At 37.5% G+C, this 24,052-nt stretch overlaps 1 protein-coding gene across 3 annotated transcripts in view; it reads left to right on the forward strand.

The window, feature by feature from the left end:
* Window positions 1-22,942, forward strand: part of SLF1 (SMC5/6 complex localization factor 1) — a 46,265-nt gene extending 23,323 nt beyond the window's left edge. For all 3 annotated transcript variants that reach the window (XM_088130000.1, XM_025165267.2, XM_088129999.1), the window contains exons 10-18: window positions 1,030-1,167; window positions 2,339-2,501; window positions 5,053-5,200; window positions 7,448-7,593; window positions 12,284-12,450; window positions 13,047-13,180; window positions 15,027-15,119; window positions 15,739-15,921; window positions 21,823-22,942. In XM_088130000.1, the coding sequence (XP_087986126.1) occupies window positions 1,030-1,167; window positions 2,339-2,501; window positions 5,053-5,200; window positions 7,448-7,593; window positions 12,284-12,450; window positions 13,047-13,180; window positions 15,027-15,119; window positions 15,739-15,921; window positions 21,823-22,331 (1,681 nt within the window). In that variant the 3' untranslated portion in view covers window positions 22,332-22,942. The remainder of the gene's footprint in view (window positions 1-1,029; window positions 1,168-2,338; window positions 2,502-5,052; window positions 5,201-7,447; window positions 7,594-12,283; window positions 12,451-13,046; window positions 13,181-15,026; window positions 15,120-15,738; window positions 15,922-21,822) is intronic.
* The last annotated feature ends 1,110 nt before the right edge of the window (window positions 22,943-24,052 follow it).

Genomic DNA, 24,052 nt, shown 5'->3' on the forward strand with positions numbered 1-24,052 from the left:
TGTGCTATGGTATAGTTGGGTCAGATTAAAGAAACCTTTTCTTCTGGCTCTATTCAAAATATCTCAGTCTTGATTCACACGGCACAGCCTCCAATCTGTCATTCTGATGCTTTTCTCTACATAGTTTTTGCCTGCTTCTTTTTATGATGATTCTGTTGGACAATTGAGGCTTCTCATGCACTGCGGTATTAAACATATTTCAAATCTGCAGTATTTCAACTTTCTGATAAGAGATTTTGTTGCATGGATGGCAGAAAAGTGCAAAGTTTATGTTAATCGGACTTCCATGAGATGATCATTAATTGGATATGAAAAAGAAGAAAAAAAAACCCTTGAGTGCAATCAGAGCCAGCAAAAGGTTAATTGCTTTAGAAACAGATGCACACTTTCTAGGATGAAGAGGTTCATGAGCCAAACCGTTTTTAAGCAATTTAAAACTCTCAAAATTATAATTCAAATGTGTACAAAGATACAATTTTTTTTAAACTTTGTTGTGCATATCTATCTTGTCAGACAAATACTGGATTTTTAAAAACCTCATAGCAATAATTGGAGCCAGTAATTGTAGAGCAATAGATCATCAGAAACATGTGATTTCTATAGCACCTCCTACTTTCCTGAGTGATGACACTTTATTCTGGTGGATATTTGTACTTTGTGGTTATTATTTTGTACATTTCTGTGTCCACAATGAATAGCTATTGCAATTAGTAAAAATATTACCATTGCAGCACTTTATGCAGTAAAGAAGACTCAATATAGTTACTGCCTTCCTTATTTTGAAAGCATCCATTTGAAATTTCCCTTCTGTATCTGTCAGCTGCCCTTTTTCATACTCAGTACTGTGTTGCAAAATTAGGCCTCTGATCTAATGAGTTATAACCACAAAAACAGCACTCTCAGAACGCAAAGATATATACCTCAAATGGACTTAAATGTAAACATCTGGGTGGTAAATAGAAAAATCACATGAAAATATGTTAAATTGATTGATAGAATCTTAATTATTGTGAGTTTTCCCCTCTCCAGATCTTGTCTTTATGGCAGTAATATTTGTCATTCAGTCACGAATCCAGAAATTACAGATGTGGACAAAACCTTTCATAAAAAACTGCTGATATTTGTGAGGAATTTGTTCAACGCTGAAGTGCTGGCATTAACAAAAAGGTATTGTTTTTTCCTTTTAGCCTTTGTATTTATATTTCTAACTTGTTTTATAGTAAACTCGTTCTCTGTCTCAGAAATAGGCTGTGCTACTTAGAAATGTATACATTAAATATTAGGGCTGTGCACTGCTTTGGATTTAGCAAAAAGGTGCTTTGGAGTCTATAAAACTTAAAACAGCTGTGCCTTTTCCTGGGATTATGCAGCTGCCCAGTACACTGCTATGTAATCCTAAGAAAAGACATGTTTGATTTCAGGAGTTGCAGGCAAGGCCTACATTTGTGCCCCCATGTGCTCTGAAGCTCCTTTTTGTCTTTAAATCCAAATCAGGTGCACAGCCCTATTACAAAAATTAGTTATTTCATGACACATATTTAAAGGATTTTAAAAATAATAATTTTAGGTGTTGATGGTGTTCTATTTTATTTGAAGTTCTGTGTATCCTTTAATTATAGCAAATTAAAATTATTTTACACAACCTGCAAATAAAGCTTACAATTTGCTGTAATATGCTATAAACTGCATTGGAGAAGTAAGAGATAGACATATTTGTGGCAGAAGAAACCAGTGTAGCTCAGGTATAGGAACCCTATAGTGTCCTCCAGAAATTGTGAACTATAATTCCCATACCATTTACTTTGTTGCTTGAGAATTATGGGTGTTGAATCCAAAGTATTCAAAAGGCACCCTGTTGTTTAGCTCTCATTTAGCTAGACCACAAACAGATATTTAATATTGATTTCATCTTTCTCCCTTGCTCTCCACAATATTTTGTCTCGGTTTCGAATTTCCTACATACATACAAAAATAATCTCGTAAATTAAGATAACAATACTATATCATAGTTTTTGCATAATAGGTGTTCTTAATACTCATATTTGTTGTATGCTATGGCTGAGCTGTTGAACGTCACCTATTATAGTCCTTTATTTGAAATAACAGATTAGTTAAAAGCGTTTTTTTCTTAAAGAAGCCACCTGTAAATGGCAAGACAGCAAGCTTCTACATTTTATATGGTTTAAATGTAGCCTAAAACATCACTTCATTGTTTATCACGTATTATATAGGTTCTTTGTTATATTGTTAAACTTGCAGGTTTTGACAGAAAATGCAGAGTGTACTAAAGTCTAACAAATTAAGAACTTAAATCTAGAAATGAGTGTTTCTTTTACAGATTGTATGAAGGAAGCGATTCACATAATCTGCAACTGATGCCACAGACCATTCTTTTGAACACCTTTTGGTTAGGAACTGATTCAGCGCTTTTCACCAAACAAATAAATATTCTAACAGACTGGGTCATAAATTCATATAGAGAAAAGTACAAGACAAATGACGTGAGTGATTTACCTAATATAAAGATAAAAAAGAAATATTTTTAGATGTTTCACTTTCTCTCAGATATGCTCTGTTCCATTGTTACACATGTAACACATACTTGATATTTTGTAGCATGGTACAGATTAATATAGATATTTGTATATGAGGTATACATCTAGTGACTGTTTGGAAACATCCACATACATTTCTTGGCAGCAGTATAGAGTTGTTTTGCCCTTGTCTTTTTCCCAATTAGGCCTACAGCTTTGGGATTTTCTGATGATTTTTCCACCCAAATGCTAACCAGAGTTCCTTGTCTTGATATTTGAATCCTGACAGCATCAGCCTGGTGCTGCCACATACTACTTATAAAACATGGGCCACTGCTTGCTAGTCTGATTATGGGCATATGCAGAGACAGCACTAACTGTCTATTCCCTTGAACAATAATTTTATATTGCAACTCTCTTACTGGCTTATTATGGTGGATGCTTATGTTAGTACACATAGTCCTCGCTTACCGACCATTTGTTCAGCAACTGAAGTTGCAACAGTGCTGAACTAGGAGTACTTACAACCAGTCCTTGAAGTTCTGGCCATTGCAGCACCCCTGTGGTCACATGACAGCAATTCAGGCACTTGGCAACTAGCTTGTATGTACAACAGTTGCAGTGTCCCATGGTCACGTAATCGCCATTTGTGACCTTCCCTGCTGGTTTCCCACAAGCAAAGTCCATGGGGAAGCTGGCAGGGAAGGTCACAAGTTGCTCTAGTAAGTCCCGCCTTCCTGTGCACTACACCGTGCCCTCCTTCCCTCGGCCTCCCTGCACTCACACGCATGCACCCCAGCCCTCTTTACCTCGGCCTCCCTGTGCACCCAAGCTGTCTCCCCTGTGGCATCCCTGCGCCCCTTATCTGGGACTCCCGCCACTTCCCGCTTAATGATCATGTGCCTTGGGGTTATGACAACAATCAGGCTGCCTGGATTGCTGTCGCTAAATGATGCAGTCATGTGACATCATTCTTTACAACCACATCACTTAGTAACAGCAGTCCTGGTCCCAATTGCTATTGTAACTCGAGGACTACATGTACTGCTGTTAACCATGACTAATTCTAATGCAAACTTTGCAACACTGGGTGAAATTCATTCGGAATCATTATAAAAATGTACTACTGTTAACCATGACTAATTCTAATGCAAACTTTGCAACACTGGGTGAAATTCATTCAGAATCATTATAAAAATGTACTACTGTTAACCATGACTAATTCTAATGCAAACTTTGCAACACTGGGTGAAATTCATTCAGAATCATTATAAAAATGGAAGCTTGAGATGACTGATTAGTTCCAGTTCAAAATTATTCTTACAAAAATGGTGTACCTGAGAGGTAGATCTATAGAGATTATGGTAGCATCTTCTGCAAGAGATTCCTTTTATGTTCAATTCATTTATTTATTTTATTTACAGTCAAAGGTTAAAACAGTTTAGAGCAATAGACCACTTATATGAGCATCTCTTTTTCTGGGTATTTGTAGATATTTCTAAGTATTTCTAGGTATTTGTAGTAAGGTATGCCATATTAAGTCAAGCCTGATCCTCTTTCAGGACAGATTAACATTTTTTAGATGATAACAGCAGGCTCCATTCTGTTCCTGTGCCTCAACAAAGCTCTGGTCTTACTCAGATGCTCTTGCATGTTAGTAAGGATGGTATCTCAATAACTGCAACAAGAGAAAAAAATGTTTGTATAAAATGTTGCAAGAGAGCAAATATTTTACAGTCGATAGGCCCATCCTCAACTCATAGTGATCCCTGTGGCCAGCCTACTTTTGACAGCATGTGGAACGATTAAGAGATTTTAAGAGCTGAGAGTCGTCTTAGTTTTATCATATGTGTTACTTCATTGTTCAGATTCTAATCCTACTGAGACTTTTTTTTCCTTAGCTCCATTAGCTAGCTTTTATGGAAAAGAACACCAAAGTAATCCCATATGTTCCACCTGACAACCCGACAATTACCTGTATTACGTGAGGAAGAGGAATTGTCATTCCTAATGAATATCTCTTTCTTGTTCACAAAAGACCCTCAGTGTCTCAATTTTGTTGTGTACATTCTTCACAAAAAGGATAATTGTTTTCTATGTCATCCCACAGCTTGCTAAAACAACAAACTTAGATTTTAAAGAAGCTCAAAAACTCACACCAATTTCTATGAAGTTCAGCATGCTTCATCTACTCATTAGTTCCAACTTCCCTTTAGAAAGACCCCATTCTGCTGAAAAATAAGTTAATAAGTATTTATATTTTTTTACCCTTGCTAGATTATGGGTAAGAATACTTTCTGGATTTTTTTTGTATCACAATGAACTACCTCTGGAACAATCTGGACCAGATCAGGCCGTTTCTGTAGCTTCACATTGTGTCCACCACCTTGAATGAGTAATTTCTGCACATTCCTAGCAACGCAGAAAACATTTTTATTTATCAAACTAGAAAATATAGTTTCTAATATGAGTGTTTGTTAGAAAGTAATAACAATATAGAACTTGTAATTTTTTCTAGATCTTCAGACATGAAATAGCTGAGCTATTAAACGCAATTTTGGGAGCTGTTGTGGAATATTGGATTCTTTCAGGGTTCATAATGGACAGGAATATGTTGCATTCTGTAGCTGATGACCTTGCTTCTTATATTGCCATTTCGTGTGATGGTAAGGCTTAATAATTATTAAGTAAGAATTAAACAGTACAGCCTTTGTATCCACTAAGGACTTGTTTAACGGTATGAGTATATGCAGTAGAGCCTTCATCTACAATTAGTCCTCTGCGACTGTTCTTTTCTAGAGGTTTTTTTTCCCCTCAGAATCCATTGATTGGCTTTGTTAAATTACCCACATCATGTCACTTGATTTTGTGGAACATTAGGCACTAATTCTTCATCATTTATACTATAATTTAAGGTACTGATTACAGGTAGTCCTCACTTAATAACCACAATTGGGACCAGCAACTCCATCGCTAAGTGACGCAGTCATTAACTGAGACATCACATGACCACAACAGATGTATGACCACTTCCGCCACAGTTGTTAAGCGAATCGTCTGTGGTTGTTAAGCGAGACATCATGTGACCGCAACTTGCGATTTTACTGCCGGCTTTTCCATTGACTCTGCTTGTCAGAAGGCGGCTGTGAAGTGTGCAAATGGCAATCTCGTGACCGCGGGAAGCTGTGACGGTTGTAAACACCCACTGGTTGCAAAGCACCTGAATGGTGATCACACGACTGTGGGAATGCTGCGATGGCCGTCAATGTGGAGACCAGTTGTAAAGTTACTTTTTCAGCACCATCGTAACTTCAAACGGTCACTAAACAGGGCAGTCTTTAAGCAAGGACTATTTGTATGCATAGAAAAGGCTAAATTGGCTAGTGGTCATGGTAAACTGAACCCTCCCTTATCAAATGTTGTTTTCTTCACAACAGTCCAGAAGTGGTATCCTGACGGGTTCTTTAGGGATGTATTTTCAGTTTTTCCATCTAGTTTACAGTCCTGTAATTCCTGGTGGTGTCTCATCCACATACTAATTAGGACTAATCCTACTTTTCTTTTTCAGTACTAGCCAAGTCAGTTAGGTGCTGTCACCAGCTACGACAGTGGGCAGCACTCAAAAAATAAGTGAAGGTTTGTTTAATACATGAGATAAATTATATAACTTATATGAGCTAACTAAAAGATTAATCATGAGTCATTCTAAGACATTCTGTAGTGCCTTAATATCACAAAGTGGCCAAGAGGACAAAACCCACATATGTTATTAATATTAACCAAAGGACAGCAAACTATGCAGAAGTAAAATGTAGTTTGGCAGTGTGTGATTTATACATGCTGGTGGAACGTATACCCACCTCTTTTTTCATCCTAGTATGCAGTTTGGTTGGTTGGTTGGTGCCTTCAAGTCAGTGTTGACTCCTGGCGATTACCTGGATGAGTTCCTGCAGTTTTCTTGGCAAGATTTCAGAAGTGATTTGCCATTGCCTCCTTCCTAGGGCTGAGAGAGTGACTGGCCCAAGGTGGCTAAGGTGGGACTAGAACTCATGGTCTCCTGGTTTCTAGTCTGATGCCTTCACCACCATACCAAACTGGCTGTCTTGTATGTAGAATACAGTTTGGTTATATATACCACCAAAACTTTTATATACCTGTAGCTATTTCCAGAGTAATCATCTCACTGATACTTCCCTAATGAATTGGTTTGAACCTTTGTAAACTATATGGTGAAGTATAAGCCTAAAAATGTTTTAAGTCACATGTTCTGAGAATTGGCCTTTTCATGCCATGCTTCGTAAGTAGATGATACAGTTTGTAATCTAGAGCTATATTCTTGTATCATTTTCCAAGTGACAGTATAGAACTATAGTAGATACTATCTGCTATATCCAAGATTTTGAGGTAGGAAATCTTATGATTAGTGATGAGTATAGATCACTAATAGTTTCTACCACATATTAGATTCAGATAGGCATAAATCTAGCTATGTACAAGCTTATTGGTAAAGGTTCTCCTAGTACCGGTTTAGAAATTTTAGTTAAAATTGTAACAATTTTAGTTGGCTTAATAAGAGTATTGGCTCTGGATTTTTTTTCCTAAAAGCCAACTTGACTTCTATTGGTTTTTCTGAATGTATGTTCCACTTTAAAACTAGGTCAGTACAGATGTAGATTCTGTTTGGAAATATGTAGCTTTTATTTTAAGCTTGAAAACTTGATAGGAATTGACATAGAAAATGTTGCTCTTTTGTGTTGCATTAATTTGATCAGTTTTTACTCCAGATAATTTAGGGAATAATAATTAAGATTATTTATTTATTAATACTACAGAAATGTACTGTGTTAGCAAACATTACAAGGGATTTTTTCCAAATTACTGGTCTGTTTAATGTTTGTTTCCCTTATCTTTAGATTTTTCATATGAGGAATTAAAAGTATTCATTTCTTCTATTCCATCCCCGTGGCTTGAAATGTTTGTTGCAGAAGCTGTGTTTAAAAATCTGTATTTCCAAAATAGCACTATTCTTTCTAATGAACTGCTTTCTCTTCAAAAAGTGGTAAGTGCCATTTGCTCATTTAATCCTATTCTAAATGTTCAAATATTTGGGCCAAATCAGGTACAATGATTCCAAGCCAGTAAAATGCAATATGACAAGAGTGATCCATACATCTGTATGCTTTCTCCCTTCTTATTCCAACTGTGTCTTACCACAGAAATCCCTGATTTGTTAAACCATAACAGTTGAACTAAAATACTATAATTTGAGAGAGATCAGCAACGCAGTGATTATTAAGTATCTGGATAACACCAGGCAGGGTACACCTATATACAGTGGGGCAAAAAAGTATTTAGTCAGCCACCAATTGTGCAAGTTCTCCCACTTAAAAAGATGAGAGAGGCCTGTAATTTTCATCATAGGTATACCTCAACTATGAGAGACAAAATGAGAAAAAAAATCCAGAAAATCACATTGTCTGATTTTTAAAGAATTTATTTGCAAATCATGGTGGAAAATAAGTATTTGGTCACTTACAAACAAGCAAGATGTCTGGCTCTCACAGACCTGTAACTACTTCTTTAAGAGGCTCCTCTGTCCTCCACTCGTTACCTGTAGTAATGGCACCTGTTTGACCTTGTTATCAGTATAAAAGACACCTGCCCACAACCTCAAACAGTCACAGTCCAAACTCCACTATGGCCAAGACCAAAGAGCTGTCGAAGGACACCAGAAACAAAATTGTAGACCTGTGCCAGGCTGGGAAGACTGAATCTGCAATAGGCAAGCAGCTTGGTATGAAGAAATCAACTGTGGGAGCAATAATTAGAAAATGGAAGACATACAAGACCACTGATAATCTCCCTCGATCTGGGGCTCCATGCAAGATCTCACCCTGTGGGGTCAAAATGATCACAAGAACGGTGAGCAAAAATCCCAGAACCACACGGGGGGGGTCTAGTGAATGACCTGCAGAGAGCTGGGACCAAAGTAACAAAGGCTACCATCAGTAACACACTACGCCGCCAGGGACTCAAATCCTGCAGTGCCAGGCGTGTCCCCCTGCTTAAGCCAGTACATATCTGGGCCTGTCTGAAGTTTGCTAGAGAGCATTTGGATGATCCAGAAGAGGATTGGGAGAATGTCATACGGTCAGATGAAACCAAAGTAGAATGTTTTGGTCTAAACTCAACTTGTCGTGTTTGGAGGAGAGAGAATGCTGAGTTGCATCCAAAGAACACCATACCTACTGTGAAGCGTGGGGGTGGAAACATCATGCTTTGGGGCTGTTTTTCTGCAAAGGGACCAGGACGACTGATCCGTGTAAAGGAAAGAATGAATGGGGCCATGTATCGTGAGATTTTGAGTGAACACCTCCTTCCATCAGCAAGGGCATTGAAGATGAAACGTGGCTGGGTCTTTCAGCATGACAATAATCCCAAACACACCGCCCGGGCAATGAAGGAGTGGCTTTGTAAGAAGCATTTCAAGGTCCTGGAGTGGCCTAGCCAGTCTCCAGATCTCAACCCCATGGAAAACCTTTGGAGGGAGTTGAAAGTCCGTGTTGCCCAGCGACAGCCCCAAAACATCACTGCTCTAGAGGAGATCTGCATGGAGGAATGGGCCAAAATACCAGCAACAGTGTGTGAAAACCTTGTGAAGACTTACAGAAAACGTTTGACCTCTGTCATTGCCAACAAAGGATATATAACAAAGTATTGAGATGAACTTTTGATATTGACCAAATACTTATTTTCCACCATGATTTGCAAATAAATTCTTTAAAAATCAGACAATGTGATTTTCTGGATTTTTTCCCCCATTTTGTCTCTCATAGTTGAGGTATACCTATGATGAAAATTACAGGCCTCTCTCATCTTTTTAAGTGGGAGAACTTGCACAATTGGTGGCTGACTAAATACTTTTTTGCCCCACTGTATATAAAATTAATCTTGCCTCTCATAATACTGTCTTACCTTGGCTCTATTGCCTGCCCATCACTATCCTCAGCAACGAGTCTTTCCATTCTGTCCTAAAGTTCTATGCCACAAATTTCCTGGGGCATTTCAATCCCTTTTACTGTTTGCCTTTTCCCTCATCTCTCTTTCTCTCTCCTGTTGTGAATCTATCTGTTTATCAGAAGCCCTGTTGTGTGGATTGCAGAAATCCCCAACCCCATCTTCTTGAGGGAGAGATGTTCTCTGTGGTGTACGTAAAGAAGCTACCCCAGTATAGAGAACCACAAAGAGGATCTTGGAGAAACTATATGATGGCAATTAGCAAAACATGATTTAAAACTATGATTAAAGCCATGATTTAAGGAAACATTAAAAAGAAGCTCAAAACTGGCTTTGCCTTGAGTAAGGGAGGGAGGGAGGGAAAATGTTGTCAAGCTTTCAGAACTTTGTTACTATACCCTATATCAGGAAAACAGAGTTCCAGTATTACTTGTGCAGTCTGTTTCTTGACCTGGTCTGCATTGAAGGACTGACATCCAACTGAGCATGAAAATATTATTTGTATTTATAATCATCTTATGATTTGTAATACATTGAAATTCCCATCTTGTGGTCTACTTAGAGCATTATATTTTCTTTTGGAATTTTCCTTTTAAGTTGGCAAGTGTATTACTCTGATATGAACAGCTCTGTCATTTATCTGTACTGTACCAACATTGACTATTTGCAATTTAATGTTTGAAGTTCAAAAGGAAGTTATGCTTTCTCTTAGTTTGATTTTGTTTGGTGAAGGGAAGGAAGGCTGAATCATATGCACTATACATCTCTACACTACTCAGCCATGAGATTCCACAGTGGAAATTACTATACTTTTTGCATGTTTTAGTCACCAGAAAGGCAGCCCAGTGTGAGAGACCAGTCTCCTTCACACACTAGCGAGGTGATGCCTGGAAGGCAGATGATGGCCAGCCCCCCTCCTCTTTGAAACAGGAAGCAGGGCTAGGGTAAAAACCCAGAAGACTTCTGAGCGGGGAGGTTGAGACCTCTAACTTTCCATGTTACAGACTTAGCTGTTCTGCTGCACCTTCAGATTTCCTTATCTGAGACTTTGTGTTTCTTATTCATCTTCCTCTTATCTCAGCCATTTTATTTGCTCGTACCCTTATCTTCTGTGGCCCTAATTTAACATTAATTTAATGTTAAACGGACCTGGAAATGGACTAAATAATTATAGCACACGTGAAAATTTAGGCACTCCAGATCAAATTATATGTTTAATTTTAATTAAATAATTGTAGTTGCACGTGAAAATTTAGGCACTCCGGGTCAAATTATATGTTTCCTAAGGGAACATAGACTAATACAACCAGTTTGTATAAGGTACAAAGAAAAACACAACAGCCTTCTCCAAATATGAAAGCATATTGGTTCCCTTATTTTTAACATCCTTTAATTCTTTGTTCTATTTTGATTTTTATATTTTTAATGTATTTATTGACTGTTTTTAGCTTTGTTGTATGCCACCCAGAGTTGCCTGCGGTGAGATGGGTGGCTATATAAATTGGTTTAATAAATAAATAAATATTTTGTATTTACGTGCAGTTGTTATAGGCAACAAACGCATAAAAAGATGAAGTATGTACTGCAAACACATGACACACATTTTGCCATTGCCTGACACCTTCCCTGCAGATACCCATACTTCATATTTTGCTCTGAAGTTTTGGAACAACAGCCCACAATTTTTCATTTGACAAAAGATAATGGTCTTCCTTACTATTCCTCTTAAATAATTCTTCTCAAAAGCTAGAATATGTGGGAAAGAGTTCCCGACAGATATTATTGACATAAAGTTTAGCTTACCTTGGCTGCTAATAATCCTGGATTATAGGTAGGCAGAGGAAAGTAACACTGCATTTCCCTGCTCCAGGTGAGCAAATCATCACTTTATATATTCTTCACCTAGTTTAGGCATCTTCCAGTAAGATAATCATCATGGTAGGAATGCCAGTAGAGAAGATTGCAACAGACTAGAGCTTTACTTCTTTTCTTCAGTTTATATGGGTTGCATCTAACTGTTTCCTTACTGTTAATGGAAGGCTTGGGAGGGTCTCTGGTTCAATTGAGGCTTCTGTGAAGAAGCTACGGTAGGTGACGTTTTCAATTTCTCCTTTTCTGTCATTTCCACACCACTTTCTGTGGTATTCTGAGACAAATTGCAGGGAGGGAGGCATCACAGAGTTGCAGAAGGAAAGAGGAAAATAAAAATCATCCTTTTTCTTAGTCCTGTTTAGATCAATCTCCACTGAATCAAAAAGCCTTCTGGGAACAGAACATATTGAATGTATAAAAGAAAGTGTTTAAACATTAACCTTAAAAAAGATAAGTGATTGCTAAACCGCACATTCTCTCCTTCCTGTAGAAAGTGTCGAAAATATCGGCAAAAGGCCTAGATTCAGTCCTGCTTGAAGAACAGTGCAGTAGACTGAAGGCTACATTATGATACTAGTACAATGTTATCACAGTCAGTAAAGGGCAAGTCTATGTAAATTTCTCAAGCTACTTTTTTCCCTTCCATTTTTGTGCTATAGCAGATTAAGTCGCTTTGAACTCCCATTAATGGGTATAAAAGCAGAAGGAATGTTTTCCATGGGAGTTGCTTTTACATTAAGTATTATTAGAAAGTAAACTCAGGCCATGATTACCTGAAATTATTTAAAGATAATTAGCTTTAAATGCAAGAAGAAACTATAATCTTTCATACTCAGACTAAAATGTCACTCTTGCAACAGGTTTGTTGCTATCTGCCTACTTTACAAACAGGTGTGTGTGAGAAGGGGAAGATGCAGAAAGAAAAGAAAAAGAAAATAGGGCTACAGCCCTGCTCTGAGTCTCAGAGGGCATTGCTGGTGCTCAGTGGCAATAAGCAGAACCAAACCAAAGTGCTGCCTGATGTACCGTAAGTAACATCTATAACACCACTAGTGTTCTGCTTTGAGGGACAGCTTCTGACCTGATTCATTTCCTGAACTTTAAGTGACCTGTGGTATTGTCTGCAAATTATTATGCCTCTCTCTCTTTTGGTAAGATGGGCTTTTTTGTTTGTGGGTGTACAAGGGTGTGTGTATCTATTTACATATACTGATTATTCTTATTATTTTATTGAAGTTTTAATGATGATTTTAGGATAATTGTATGCTGTTGTGTTTATTTTTTACTGTTTTTTACTGTTTCAGTTGTTTTAATTGTGAGCAGCCCAGGGTCACACTTGTGAGATGAGCAGCTATACAAATTAAATAAATAAGAGCGCATACTTCATGTACTTGTCTAATATTGTTTACCAAAAAAAAATGAATCTTGTTATGGAATTACATTTGTAAAAGCAGCTTAAGTCTATACATCGTATTTTTTCAAAATTACAATAAGGTTTCCAACTTAAAAACCTGAAAAAATAGTCAGATTTGTGAATACCTGATTATTGTAGTATACAGTAGGTTTTGTTTACGGTAAATGTATAATTTAATGCCCTCTTTTCAATGCTTGTTTTTTTTCTAGTGTACAAATCAAAGATAACTCTGCTCATCTACCAAAAAATATAGAAAGCAGAACCAAGCCTACCATATTGCATGACAAAGAAAATTGCCATTCTTCAGCTAGCCGGATGAATGTTCATAAGGTTAATCTTAAAGGTATTGTGAATTTCTAACATGCTAAAAACGTAAAAGAATTCACAGTATCACATCATTATGTGAGTCAGGCATCACTTCCCTGATTTACATGTTGCACACTGTCAGATGCTTAAATAAGGGAAGTCATGTATATCAGCGAATGATCCTTTTTTGTAGCATTCCCCCCCTTACCTGGTTCTGCCAGACACGCCAAGTTTTAAATTGAGGGAATACCTTAAATAAATCCATTTGGGTCCTGACTGTCTTACTTCACTAACACACCTCAACCTGTGCTTGGAAAGGATCAGCATTATCTTCTGATTTGAAAGTCTAATTCTCTGTGAACAAAGACTGAAGTGTATGCTGTGTTACATATCTTTATTAAGCATATGGGCTATTTTCTTCTTCTCGGCATTGAGCCCAGGCTATGCAAGGCAGTTGTGGTTTTACTTTTCATTAGATTAAAATACAAATATTGAAGTCTTAAATTACCAGATTAGTAATGTACACAAGTTATACTTAACGCACAAATTCAGTGAAATGCACTACAGTACTGTTAATAGGGCTTTCTGTGATACAATTGTGATGAATTTAAGCTAGACATTTGTTAGGAAAGGTAAGAGTGATCTGAGTAAAATAGTTTTCCTTCTGTACTGTATGACTGATAGATTAAAAAGGAAAAGAAAAAAAAGATTTTAATTTGCATGGATTTTTATTTTATTCTCTGTGCCAATTGCTCAAGAATTATGTCAGAAATAATGATTTAGTTTGTTTCTTTTTCTTTTATTAATATGAGAGTATAGAGTAATATAAAATTGACAAATAATTATCATTTAATGTAGAAATATTTGAAGGTAAGATATTGCTCTTTCTCATAACAAGCAACCAGATAATCTCTGCATAACAATAATGTTCTGAATATAACGCAAGCCCTGGTAAAGTGGCTTATAATGGATTCAGCCACTTGCAGTCTGCTTTTCAATGAAGGGCTTGACTTTACCTTTCCTACATGTGGCCCAATCCAGTGGTACAAAAGGTTAAAAAAAAGTTTGTTTTTATTATTTATGTTGGACGTGTTTTCATATGTTCTTGTTCTGATATAACCAGTTCACCAAAGTATTGTAGATTAATACAGTTTTATTACCTGGCCTGCTGCAGTTAGACTGCTACCTGGAAGTTTGCAGTTCAGATTTCAGGGTGGTGGTTCTTGTAGTTTAACCTTTTTCTAGCTCTTAAATGAGGCTGTATGTAGGGTTGTTTTTTTTAAAGATTATTTCATTCATTTTAATCTCTCCCATTTCCCCCATCCCCCACCTTTTCACTCTGGTACTGTACATGAGCCAGACAGCCTATTGAGAAACAGTAAACCATCTGTTAACAGATTTGAAGTTTCGAATTATACTTGAATGTGTAGAGGCACTTGTGCTTGGACAGAAACATTCATTTGAATTAAGCTACAACTGCTGTATAAAAAGAGCCGTGCACTTAATGTAGGTTCATGAATAAAATTAAGGGAGGGCAACTGCATTCTAAACTTTTACCGCTTCAAACCCAAGCATTTTTGTGCATGTGTTCTGTGATCATTTGGTGCTTTTATAATGTGGCTGAAGCATTTTACAACTAGAAGCGGGAGGGGGAGAGATAATTCCCATGTTAACCCTTTAGTAGTGCAATCATTGCTGGATCTGTGACAGAAAAGAAGCTTGGTGGATTTTTAAAATTTTCTTTAAAGATATTTAAACTGGGCAAAGGAGACCTTTCTCATGAATAAATGTTCTGGCAAATAGTCAGATCTCCTAATTCCTTTCACTTTGGTTATTGCCTTGAATTTCCATTTTGCCTATACTCTATGAATTTTGCATGCTAGGGGAGACAGCTCTGCATATTGCTTGCAAAAGCAACAATGTGAAGAAACTGATTCGTCTTCTGGCTGTACCAGGAATAGATATTAATGTTAAAGGTAAGTGGTTGATTTTTTTTGAACTGAATAGATACCATAAACCTTCCAAATAACTATGAAATGTATGTGTTTGTAATGTTCTTCACAATGATTTTCTTATCCATAAAAATGTGTTAAAAGCAAGGCTTGAATGAGTAGCTTGGAACTAAAGCTTATTGAACCAGTCATTCGTTCCATGTAATTCTTGGGGTTTTCAGTTAAGCATGATAATGATTTAAAAATTACTCATACCTAGCTATTTTATAAATATGAATTCAAAGTGGTGAATAGCCTTATCTTCTGGATAAGAATTTTCTGTAAATTGTAGTAGACCAGGACCATTTTGATTGCTAGAAAAAGCTTGAGTTTAATAATATTAGTAATAATATTAATAATAATCTGCTTTGCGGAAATAAAAAATATTTTCAGGTTATTGCAAAATAGCAGTGAGACAGATCTTTCCTTTTAAGTCATGTTTCTGGGCACATTTTAAAAATAAAGTACAAAATTGTATATAATTTTTACTGCAGTTTGTGGTAGAAGTATGTTCATTATTTTTAAGAAATTTGAATTTCATTTTTATGACCATCCCACTACGGATTTTGCTGTTTCCTCAAACTCTTCATAATTTATCATTCAGACTATGCTGGTTGGACACCGTTGCATGAAGCCTGTAACCATGGTAGCACAGTGTGCGTCCATGAAATTTTGCAGCATTGTCCAGAGGTAAACCTACTCAGTCAAGTGGATGGGGTGACTCCCTTGCATGATGCACTGTCAAACAGACATGTAGCAATTGCTGAGCTTCTACTTCAGCATGGCGGTGAGTGCATTTATGCTAAATAAGCTTAGAAAAATTTGAATCTGTAAAAATTGCAGAGTATTAAAATTGGAGGCTGTTTTGAATGTCATTTTGAAAGCTGGAGGTTTTCATAAATATTGATGTATATCTTGCCATATTTATACTCATTCATCTTGTCAGTTTAATTATTTTAGTAAGCCCATAAATGTGGCTGTTTTTTCATAGTTGCTGAATTGCAGATTTGCTTTAAAGATTATCTTAACAAACAATAGTACAGATTGCGTTTCATACTATCCCAAAACTTGATTTTACATTATTTTAAAATGAACTGCAGTATGCTTAGGTTGATTGCTTCGTGCACTTAATACAATGTGCTTTTATTTAGGGTGAACAGATATTCTAGTTGTTTCTTCTGAAAAAGGTGGCTATTTTTAATAACAAAACTTTTAAAAAATTGTAGATGCTACTTATACAACCCTTTGTGTCTTACATGCATTGTAAGTCTATTTACACAAACATGTGCATGAGCACTTTGTATCTGTAGAGATATAGCATAGCTTGTAATATTTTTTTTTATTATAGTGTGTGTCATTCTGATTTCATGCTTTATCTTGTTTCCAGATTTATATGTTATAATTTAGTTGTGTACAGTAAAAGAATGTGCTGTACTTACTTTTTAGCTAAACTTACCCCAGCATACAAATTAATGCTGTTTTTGTTTGCTCCAGAAGGCTCCTTTGTATTTGCAGTTGTCTCCTGCCCCCTAAAGGCTATTTTCTTGATCTCTGTCTGACATCCTTTCCCAATCAATACATCCCTGCTCTTCCCTCTCAGTGTATGTTGTGCCGAACAGTAATGCGATCTCCCAGGTGTTTTATTTATCTACTGCACCATGCAGCTGACAGGCTGAGCCAATACCTAGCTTTTCTTCAATCGGTCTAAGTGATGCAAGACCCAATATTACAACAAGTCCAAGTCCTCAATAGAATGTGGCATTACGTTGACAGATGTGCATTTTTCCTGTGTGTCAATGAAGAATAGCCACTGGATGATCCCCTTGTCCTAGGGGAGAAGATCTACTTGCTCTTTCATTCATCAAGGTCTTCTGGCAACTTTACAGGCTCTGTGCTCAGACTTATCTTTGCTGTCAGTTGCCAGGCTTTGGCCTGTCAGACATTTTGACAAGAGCTTGACAAGAATTCTGTCTTGCATATTCAGGGTAGAATTACTCACATTTCTTATTCTTCAGAACCTTTCAAAACTTTCACTCTCTTCATCCCCATGCCTTTTATTTTTTTAAAGTAACTTACCATAATGCAGTATATCCATCATTCAGAGTTATGAATTATTTCTCTTTACTATGATGACTAATTTTATCTCTATAAGCATTCACCACAATTATATTAACCTGTTTTTATTGTTGCCCCATATTATGCATACCTTTTAATCCTCACAACAACCCTATGAAACAGGTTGCTTTGAAACACAGTAATTTGTTCAAGATCGTCTAAGGACCTTTGCAGTTGAGCAGAAATTTGAATTGGGGTCTTTCTCATCTCACAGTTTATCTTTTAAAAGTAAAATATTATGTCTTTTTTTATCTTACTTCCATATATCATTTTTAGCGTAACAGTTTTTATGCAGAAAAAGGTTTAATTCTAGTTAAATGTAGATAACAGGTTTTTCATGACTACCCATGCTGTTTGCTCATGCCAAGAAAATTACTTCTTATGCTGTGGTTTGTAATCCTGTAAAATCTAAATGGTTGGACATTTTTTCCTAAACAGAATAATGTCTATAGTATTTGTAGTACTAGCAGTGGGTTACCCAGCAATAGAAAAAAATCTTTCACTATTCTGAGAAACACAACATCAGCACTGATCACCATTAAGGAGAAAGAAGAGACCCCTACTTTAGTCCCTCCCTCTTGCTTCCCAGTAAGTGCTGGATACAACCTTTTAATTACTGATTAATATGGACTTTTACATATACAAATTGCACACACCTCCTGATTAGGGTAAATGCATTCTAGACAAGCTACTCAATGCAGATATGTAGAAGCAGAAATTATATGTTGTTCTGAGGTTTTATCGTATCAAAAGCTTTTAAACTAGCTTAATTTGGGTGGCTTTGTACAAAGTAGGAACATAATGGAAAGCCATTGCAGCTGTTTACATCATTGTCCAAACTTCTGGCCTGCACAGACATGAGTTGCCATAATGGAGGTGAAGAGAATCCCAAACCAAACAATTGCAGAAACTCGTCCCTTTCACTGCATAGTTAGGCTGCAGCGTAAACCAGATTGTTTTCCAGAATAAAAGGGAGGAATTTTGTCAGCTGTTTTTTGAGATCCAACATAGTAGAGAGGAAATGCTATCAAAAATACCTAAGAGTATTTATGCATCTGGTTGTAGCATTTGAAATGGCAGTTAGGAAAGCATACCCTGAACTTGCCCAACTCTGAATTATTTTGTCATGGAGATTGTTATTGTCTAGTGTGACAACACAGATTATGAGCTGTCTCCAAAAGCCTGATTACTAAAAAGGTTTTATTTTAATCTGTTGTTTGTGTTGCAAAATATATTCTAGAAATATATTTTCATAGATAATAAGCACATACAAAAAGTTTGATGAAAAATAGACATAAAAGTTTACTTAAAAACCGGAACAGGTACAGTATTTATTGGTATATAACACACACTTTTTTCCTTAAAATTTGGGACTGAAATCCCAGCTGCGTATTATTCGCCGATATGCATGTTACACACCAATGTATAAGCCGCTGTATAAGCCTTGCGGCTTCTCACCTCAACCGGCAGGGCTGGGAGAGTGGATCCTTCATTTGAGCCAGGGCTGTAACCAGGGCAGCAACCATGCACTTCCTACCTCCTCCTCCAATTGATGGCACTTAAACCATGCCTCCTCTGTTTGCAGTCTTTAGTAACATCACCTGCGCAGTCCGGCACTCAGTATGTCAGAGCAAAGCGCCGGCGCTTTGCTGTGACTCATTACTATGTGCCAGAGTGCTGCAAAGAGAGGAGGGAAGCTCGCAGTACTTTAGTGACATCACCCGCGCACCCCGGCACTCAGTGCAGCAGAGCAAAGTGCCGGTGCTTTGCTCTGACTCATTACTAGATGCCAGAAGGCTGCAAAGAGAGGAGGGAAGCTCATGGTACTTTAGTGATTTTACCTGCGCACACCGGCACTCAGTGTGTCAGAGCAAAGCGCCTCCCCAAAGGGCCTCAGTGGAGTGGGCCCAAGCCCATCCCGGGCAGCGCGTCCCTTGGAAGTGACTGAGCCCTTTGCAAGCTGCTGCCGCACCGGGGTGGGCCCACAGAGCCAGAGCTGCCCCTGGCCAGCAAGGGGGGGCTCATGGCCATGGCTGCAGAAGCCACTGCGCAGCCCCCGGGGCCCAGCAGGAAGAGCGCCCCGGGGCCCCTGGGCAGAGCCAGGAGGAGCCCGGCAGCCCCTTGCCACGCAGCTGTGATCCACGGGCCTTGGCTCTCACCTGGAGGTGCTTCCTCCGGCCGGACAGCAGGCAGAGCAGCTGGATTTGGAATGGAGGGAAGGCGGGTTGATGGGTGGATGCAGCTGCTCCACGGGCCGGACCACCCGGACTCCTGCCGGCCGTGGGAGGTGGCGGCTCTGCGGACCAGCTGCGGGAGTGGGCTAAAAGGCCTTTGCTTGCTGAGACCTCCCAAGGGGGCCTGAAGTCTTCTGAGCAGCTGCTCTTTCAGGGCTGGAGCTCAAGCAGCCCAAGCCACCCCTTTGGGGCCTGCCACAGAGCGTCTGAGGAGGACAGAACTTTGGCCAGACAGACAGACGTTGCACTAAAGATTTCACAGGCACAGCTCTGGCATCAGGACCCTGAATGAGGACCCAGCGAGATCAGAGTGCACACCCCTGATAGTACCTTACTTTTTTTAATTTAAACTTAGGTAAAAAGAATACCGCTGCAGAGTGTGACGCATCCCGACGTTGCCAACGTTTTTTTTAGTCTGTCTCATCACTTTCATACGTGCAGAGTGTCCTCAGTTAAACAACTCGTGCCTACATTCACTACTTGTTTCAGTTTGAAACAGCAGCAGTGTTCAGTTTGATTTTGAAGATAGCAGTGAAGACGAAGAGTTTCATGGTTTCCAAGATAGCAGTGATTCTGATTAAAAGTTTTGTAAAAACTTATCTAAGTTTTTTTGTTCAAAGAGGTGCTTTTTCTTTCATATTACATATTTACCTTATAAGTGGTATAAATATTAATAAGCAAAAAGTTCAGAGCAACCTTTATTTCCAACCTTTTGTTTCCAAGACATTTATTTTAAATTTAAGTTTTTTTACTCAAACTTCCTTCTTAAAATTAAGATGCGTGTTATACGCCTGTGCATGTTATACACCAATAAATACAATAATCAGATTTCTCCAGCTTAGTGGTTTTCATATGCATTGGAATTATAACCCTTTTTCAGCCATCATGCTTGTTGCTAGCTGGGATTTCTGGAAGTTTTATTTGGAACACAACAGGGAAATAAGTTGGAAAAAGCTGGATTATATTAACAATAAATGTATAGTACTCTAATAATATCCAAGTAAAAGTGAGCGTTGGATGTGTATGCCCTATTAATATATAATGCAATTCTGTATGTCTATTCAGGAGACATTCTAATTCAGTTAATATAGCTTACAGGTAGTCCTCGTTTCGCGACCACAGTTGGGACTGACAACTTGGTCATTAAGTGTAGTAGTCACTAAGTGAAACTGTGACTATGCTTACAATCTTACTTCAGCTTTCCTTTGCTTTACAACCTGCAAAGGTTGTAAATGTGAGGATTAGTTGCAAAGCTACTTTTTCATCACTGTCATAGCTGCGAACAGTCGCTACACAAGGCAGTCACTAAATGAGGACTACTTATTCCCAAATACAATTGTGTGTAAACATTTAGGAACCCCTGGTTAAATTACAACTTTCAGTGGCTCCTGACACAACCTCTACATGATACAAAATTAAACAGATTTTTCTGCAAATTTGAATTCATATGTATTATTTATATACAGTTATTTACATATTCAGAAGAAGAAAACAGTGAATATGACAGATGCAAAAGTTTGGAACCCTTTCAGACAGTATTTTGAAACATCTTTGGTAGAAATAATAATTTCTAAACATTTCTTGTTAGTAATCCTAAGATATTTTCTAGTTTTGCTTTTGGAATTTTTTCCCACTCTTCCATGCAGAACTCTTCTATCTCAGAAATATTCTTAGGTCTCCTTGCATGCACTGCATGTTTGAGATTATTTTCAGTAATGTTCAAGTCTAGTAGACTGTGAAGCCCATTCCAAAACCATTATTTTTCTTTCCTGTAATTATTACATAATTGAATTGGAGGTATGTTTCAGATCATTGTCTACAATTTGATCAGAGTGCTTAAACTTTTGCAAACAACTGAAAGTGTGCTTAGAATTGTAGCCTGTTTTTATACGTACATTTGAAATAAATAACTTTTGCTCAAAACAGGATTTTTTAAATTATTATTATTTTTTTGCAGGAGGGCTTGGACTCCTAGCTGAAGTCCAGCATAAGTCCTCAATTTTAAAAAATGACTCAATTTTTTGCAGGGTTGTAAGGTTCTAGGGGGTGCAATGAAGCACCTCCTTCCAAACAAACATAAAGCAGGCAGTAATTGAGACTTTTTAACAGCTGTGATATAAATGTCTTAATAGGCTAAAATCACACTATAAAATATTGTCTAATCCTGATTTATAGATTAATGCTACTTATCTAGTTTTTTTTTAGTCTGATTTTGTTGGGTTACCCTTCTTTAAAATTCATGGAGAGCCCAGCAATTTCTTAGACACTTTCTGTACGTGTGTGTGTGTGTGTGTGTGTGTATTTTTTTTTTCCTGATTGATGTTTTGTTTCTTTTACAGGATCGATATTGCTACAGCAGAAAGATTCTGAAGGAAACTTACCACTTGATTACATAAAGTGTCCAGCAACTAAGCAACATCTTTTGAATATTGTGAAGCCACAACAGACAGTTGAGGAATTTCATGATCAAGTACAAAGTAATTTCTATAATCAACGGAAAGAATTATGGATAATCTTATTTTGCAAGATGTTGTTAAATCTTTGTTCTGTATATGACTTATTTAGACCTTTTCCTATTACCTTTAAAAAGCTTGCTTGCTCAGATCCATTCCTGGTGACAGATGACTGTTGTAAACTTAATATGAGCTCTTCTAGTCATTGGTTAATAGATCTTTATTTTAGAGAGCTTGAAACTTTTCAGAAACTCCCAGAATATCTTCAGAAAACAATTGAGGATCTTAAAAATGGCCCAGAAGAACAGAAACATGCTTTTTCCATCATGTTACAGCAAATTATAATTACAATTCAGGTGTCTGGCACATACTTAGCTAACAAACTTCAAAATTAGTATGCCTTGCCTAAAATTCATAATCTGAAATATTCAGTGGCAATTTTTTTCCTGGATAATTGCTTGTCCCAAAACATGAAAGGTTGAAGACAGGCTTAGTTGTAAGCCATAATAGAGAACCCTAGTATGTGAATAAACTATTATGACCATCAACTTTAATGTTCCCTCTCTTTTGTGTAGTGGTTGAAGAGATTTCTAGTCTTACCCTAACTATAGTATTTAGTGATTTCTCAGTTCAGGAACTGTAGTTTAAGAACATACCAGGATTAGACAGGACAGTGTGATTTTTGCTATGTTAGCCTGAGCCCCAACGTGGTTCATTCACATAGCAAAAAAATAGCTTTCTGTTACGTGTATGTGAATTCTGTTACAATGCACAAGTGGGTTAAAATAATTGTTCTCCATTAATTCAGTTTATCTTCAAGCAATCATTATATAATGATGGTTTGATTGGTATACTCATTGATTTTCAGAATATTGGTCTGTAAGTTTGCATATTGTTTTTGGCAATGATGTATTTTTCTTTATATTGGAATAAAATCAATAATTATAACAGATCATTTTTTGATATAACATTCTAGCATATATACTTTTAAAAAAAAAATAAATGTCCCAAACTCATGAAAATATTTGTGCTTCATTTTTTAAATTTATTGTCTTGAATATCTGTATTTCTGCAACTGTAATTGCCAGGGTTGCTAAACTCTATTTTATGTTCAACTATATTGAATGAAAGAAGTGGCTTTCTTTTGAAAAAGAGTGGTTCAGGAAAGTAAAATCCCATCTCTGCTACTAAGAAATACCAAAGGGCAATCTTACATCTCTTTCTTTCTTCATATCTGTGTCAGCTGAGTTCATAAAGCATGCTCTGCTGTAATGTGTTTTGCTTAGACTCCTCTCGGAATTATTTTATGATAGTAGCTGGGTGCTTTTCCCATTTGCTTATGCAGGCAGAGCCAGTTTTTCCTTGTGTCCCTGAAGCCTAGAAGCATACAAGACAGCAACCTTCTAGCCAGTTAGGATTCCTACTTACGGTGTGCAGTTCCTCTGTAACATTTTCCCCATTCATCTTTCTTTCTTGCTGCCTTTCTTTCCAAAAGCCCTCTCCCATGTGAAGGAGTGGAGCCACTGCTGTTGAGAGAAGAAGGGATCCCAACAATTCTCAGGAAGAAAGGTACCCATCCCATTCCCTTAGATGTATGGATTTGTTCTCAGTTCCCACACAAGAACAAACAGAAAGAAGCACCAAAGGGGAGGGTAACCAATTCCACTTCTGCCATGCTTCATGAAGCCATTCTTCCATTCATCGCTGCTGATGGAACAAACATTCTTTTGGAACTGTCACCATTATTAATCCTCATGGTTCTTGTACTTCTTGGGGTCATATGACTTCAGAGAAGTCAGCCACAAAGTTACATTACTGGCAAACAACTCTTTTGAAGAAGCAGAATCATGGGAAATGTCACCTAGTCTAGCAGCAGAAAACATTGCCAACACAGGCCATTCACAAAAGCTTTTGCAGTTCAGGTGCTTGCAGTCCTTTTCAGGATCCTCCTATTCCACTCTAGATGTCAAGAGTGTGCAATGTGCAATGCCAGACACTAAGGGGACAAAATGACCACACACAGCACCAACATAAGCATGGCACAGAGATCTTTTGGTGGGTATTTTCTCCAGTAAGTCTGCCTCTCTTCCCTCTCCTCAAAGGGACAAAGGAAAAC

Source organism: Python bivittatus, unplaced genomic scaffold (genome assembly GCF_059951505.1).
Source record: "Python bivittatus isolate LINGU-HERP-01145 unplaced genomic scaffold, Pbiv_v1 ctg000850_np1212, whole genome shotgun sequence".
Taxonomy (NCBI): Eukaryota; Metazoa; Chordata; class Lepidosauria; order Squamata; family Pythonidae; genus Python; species Python bivittatus.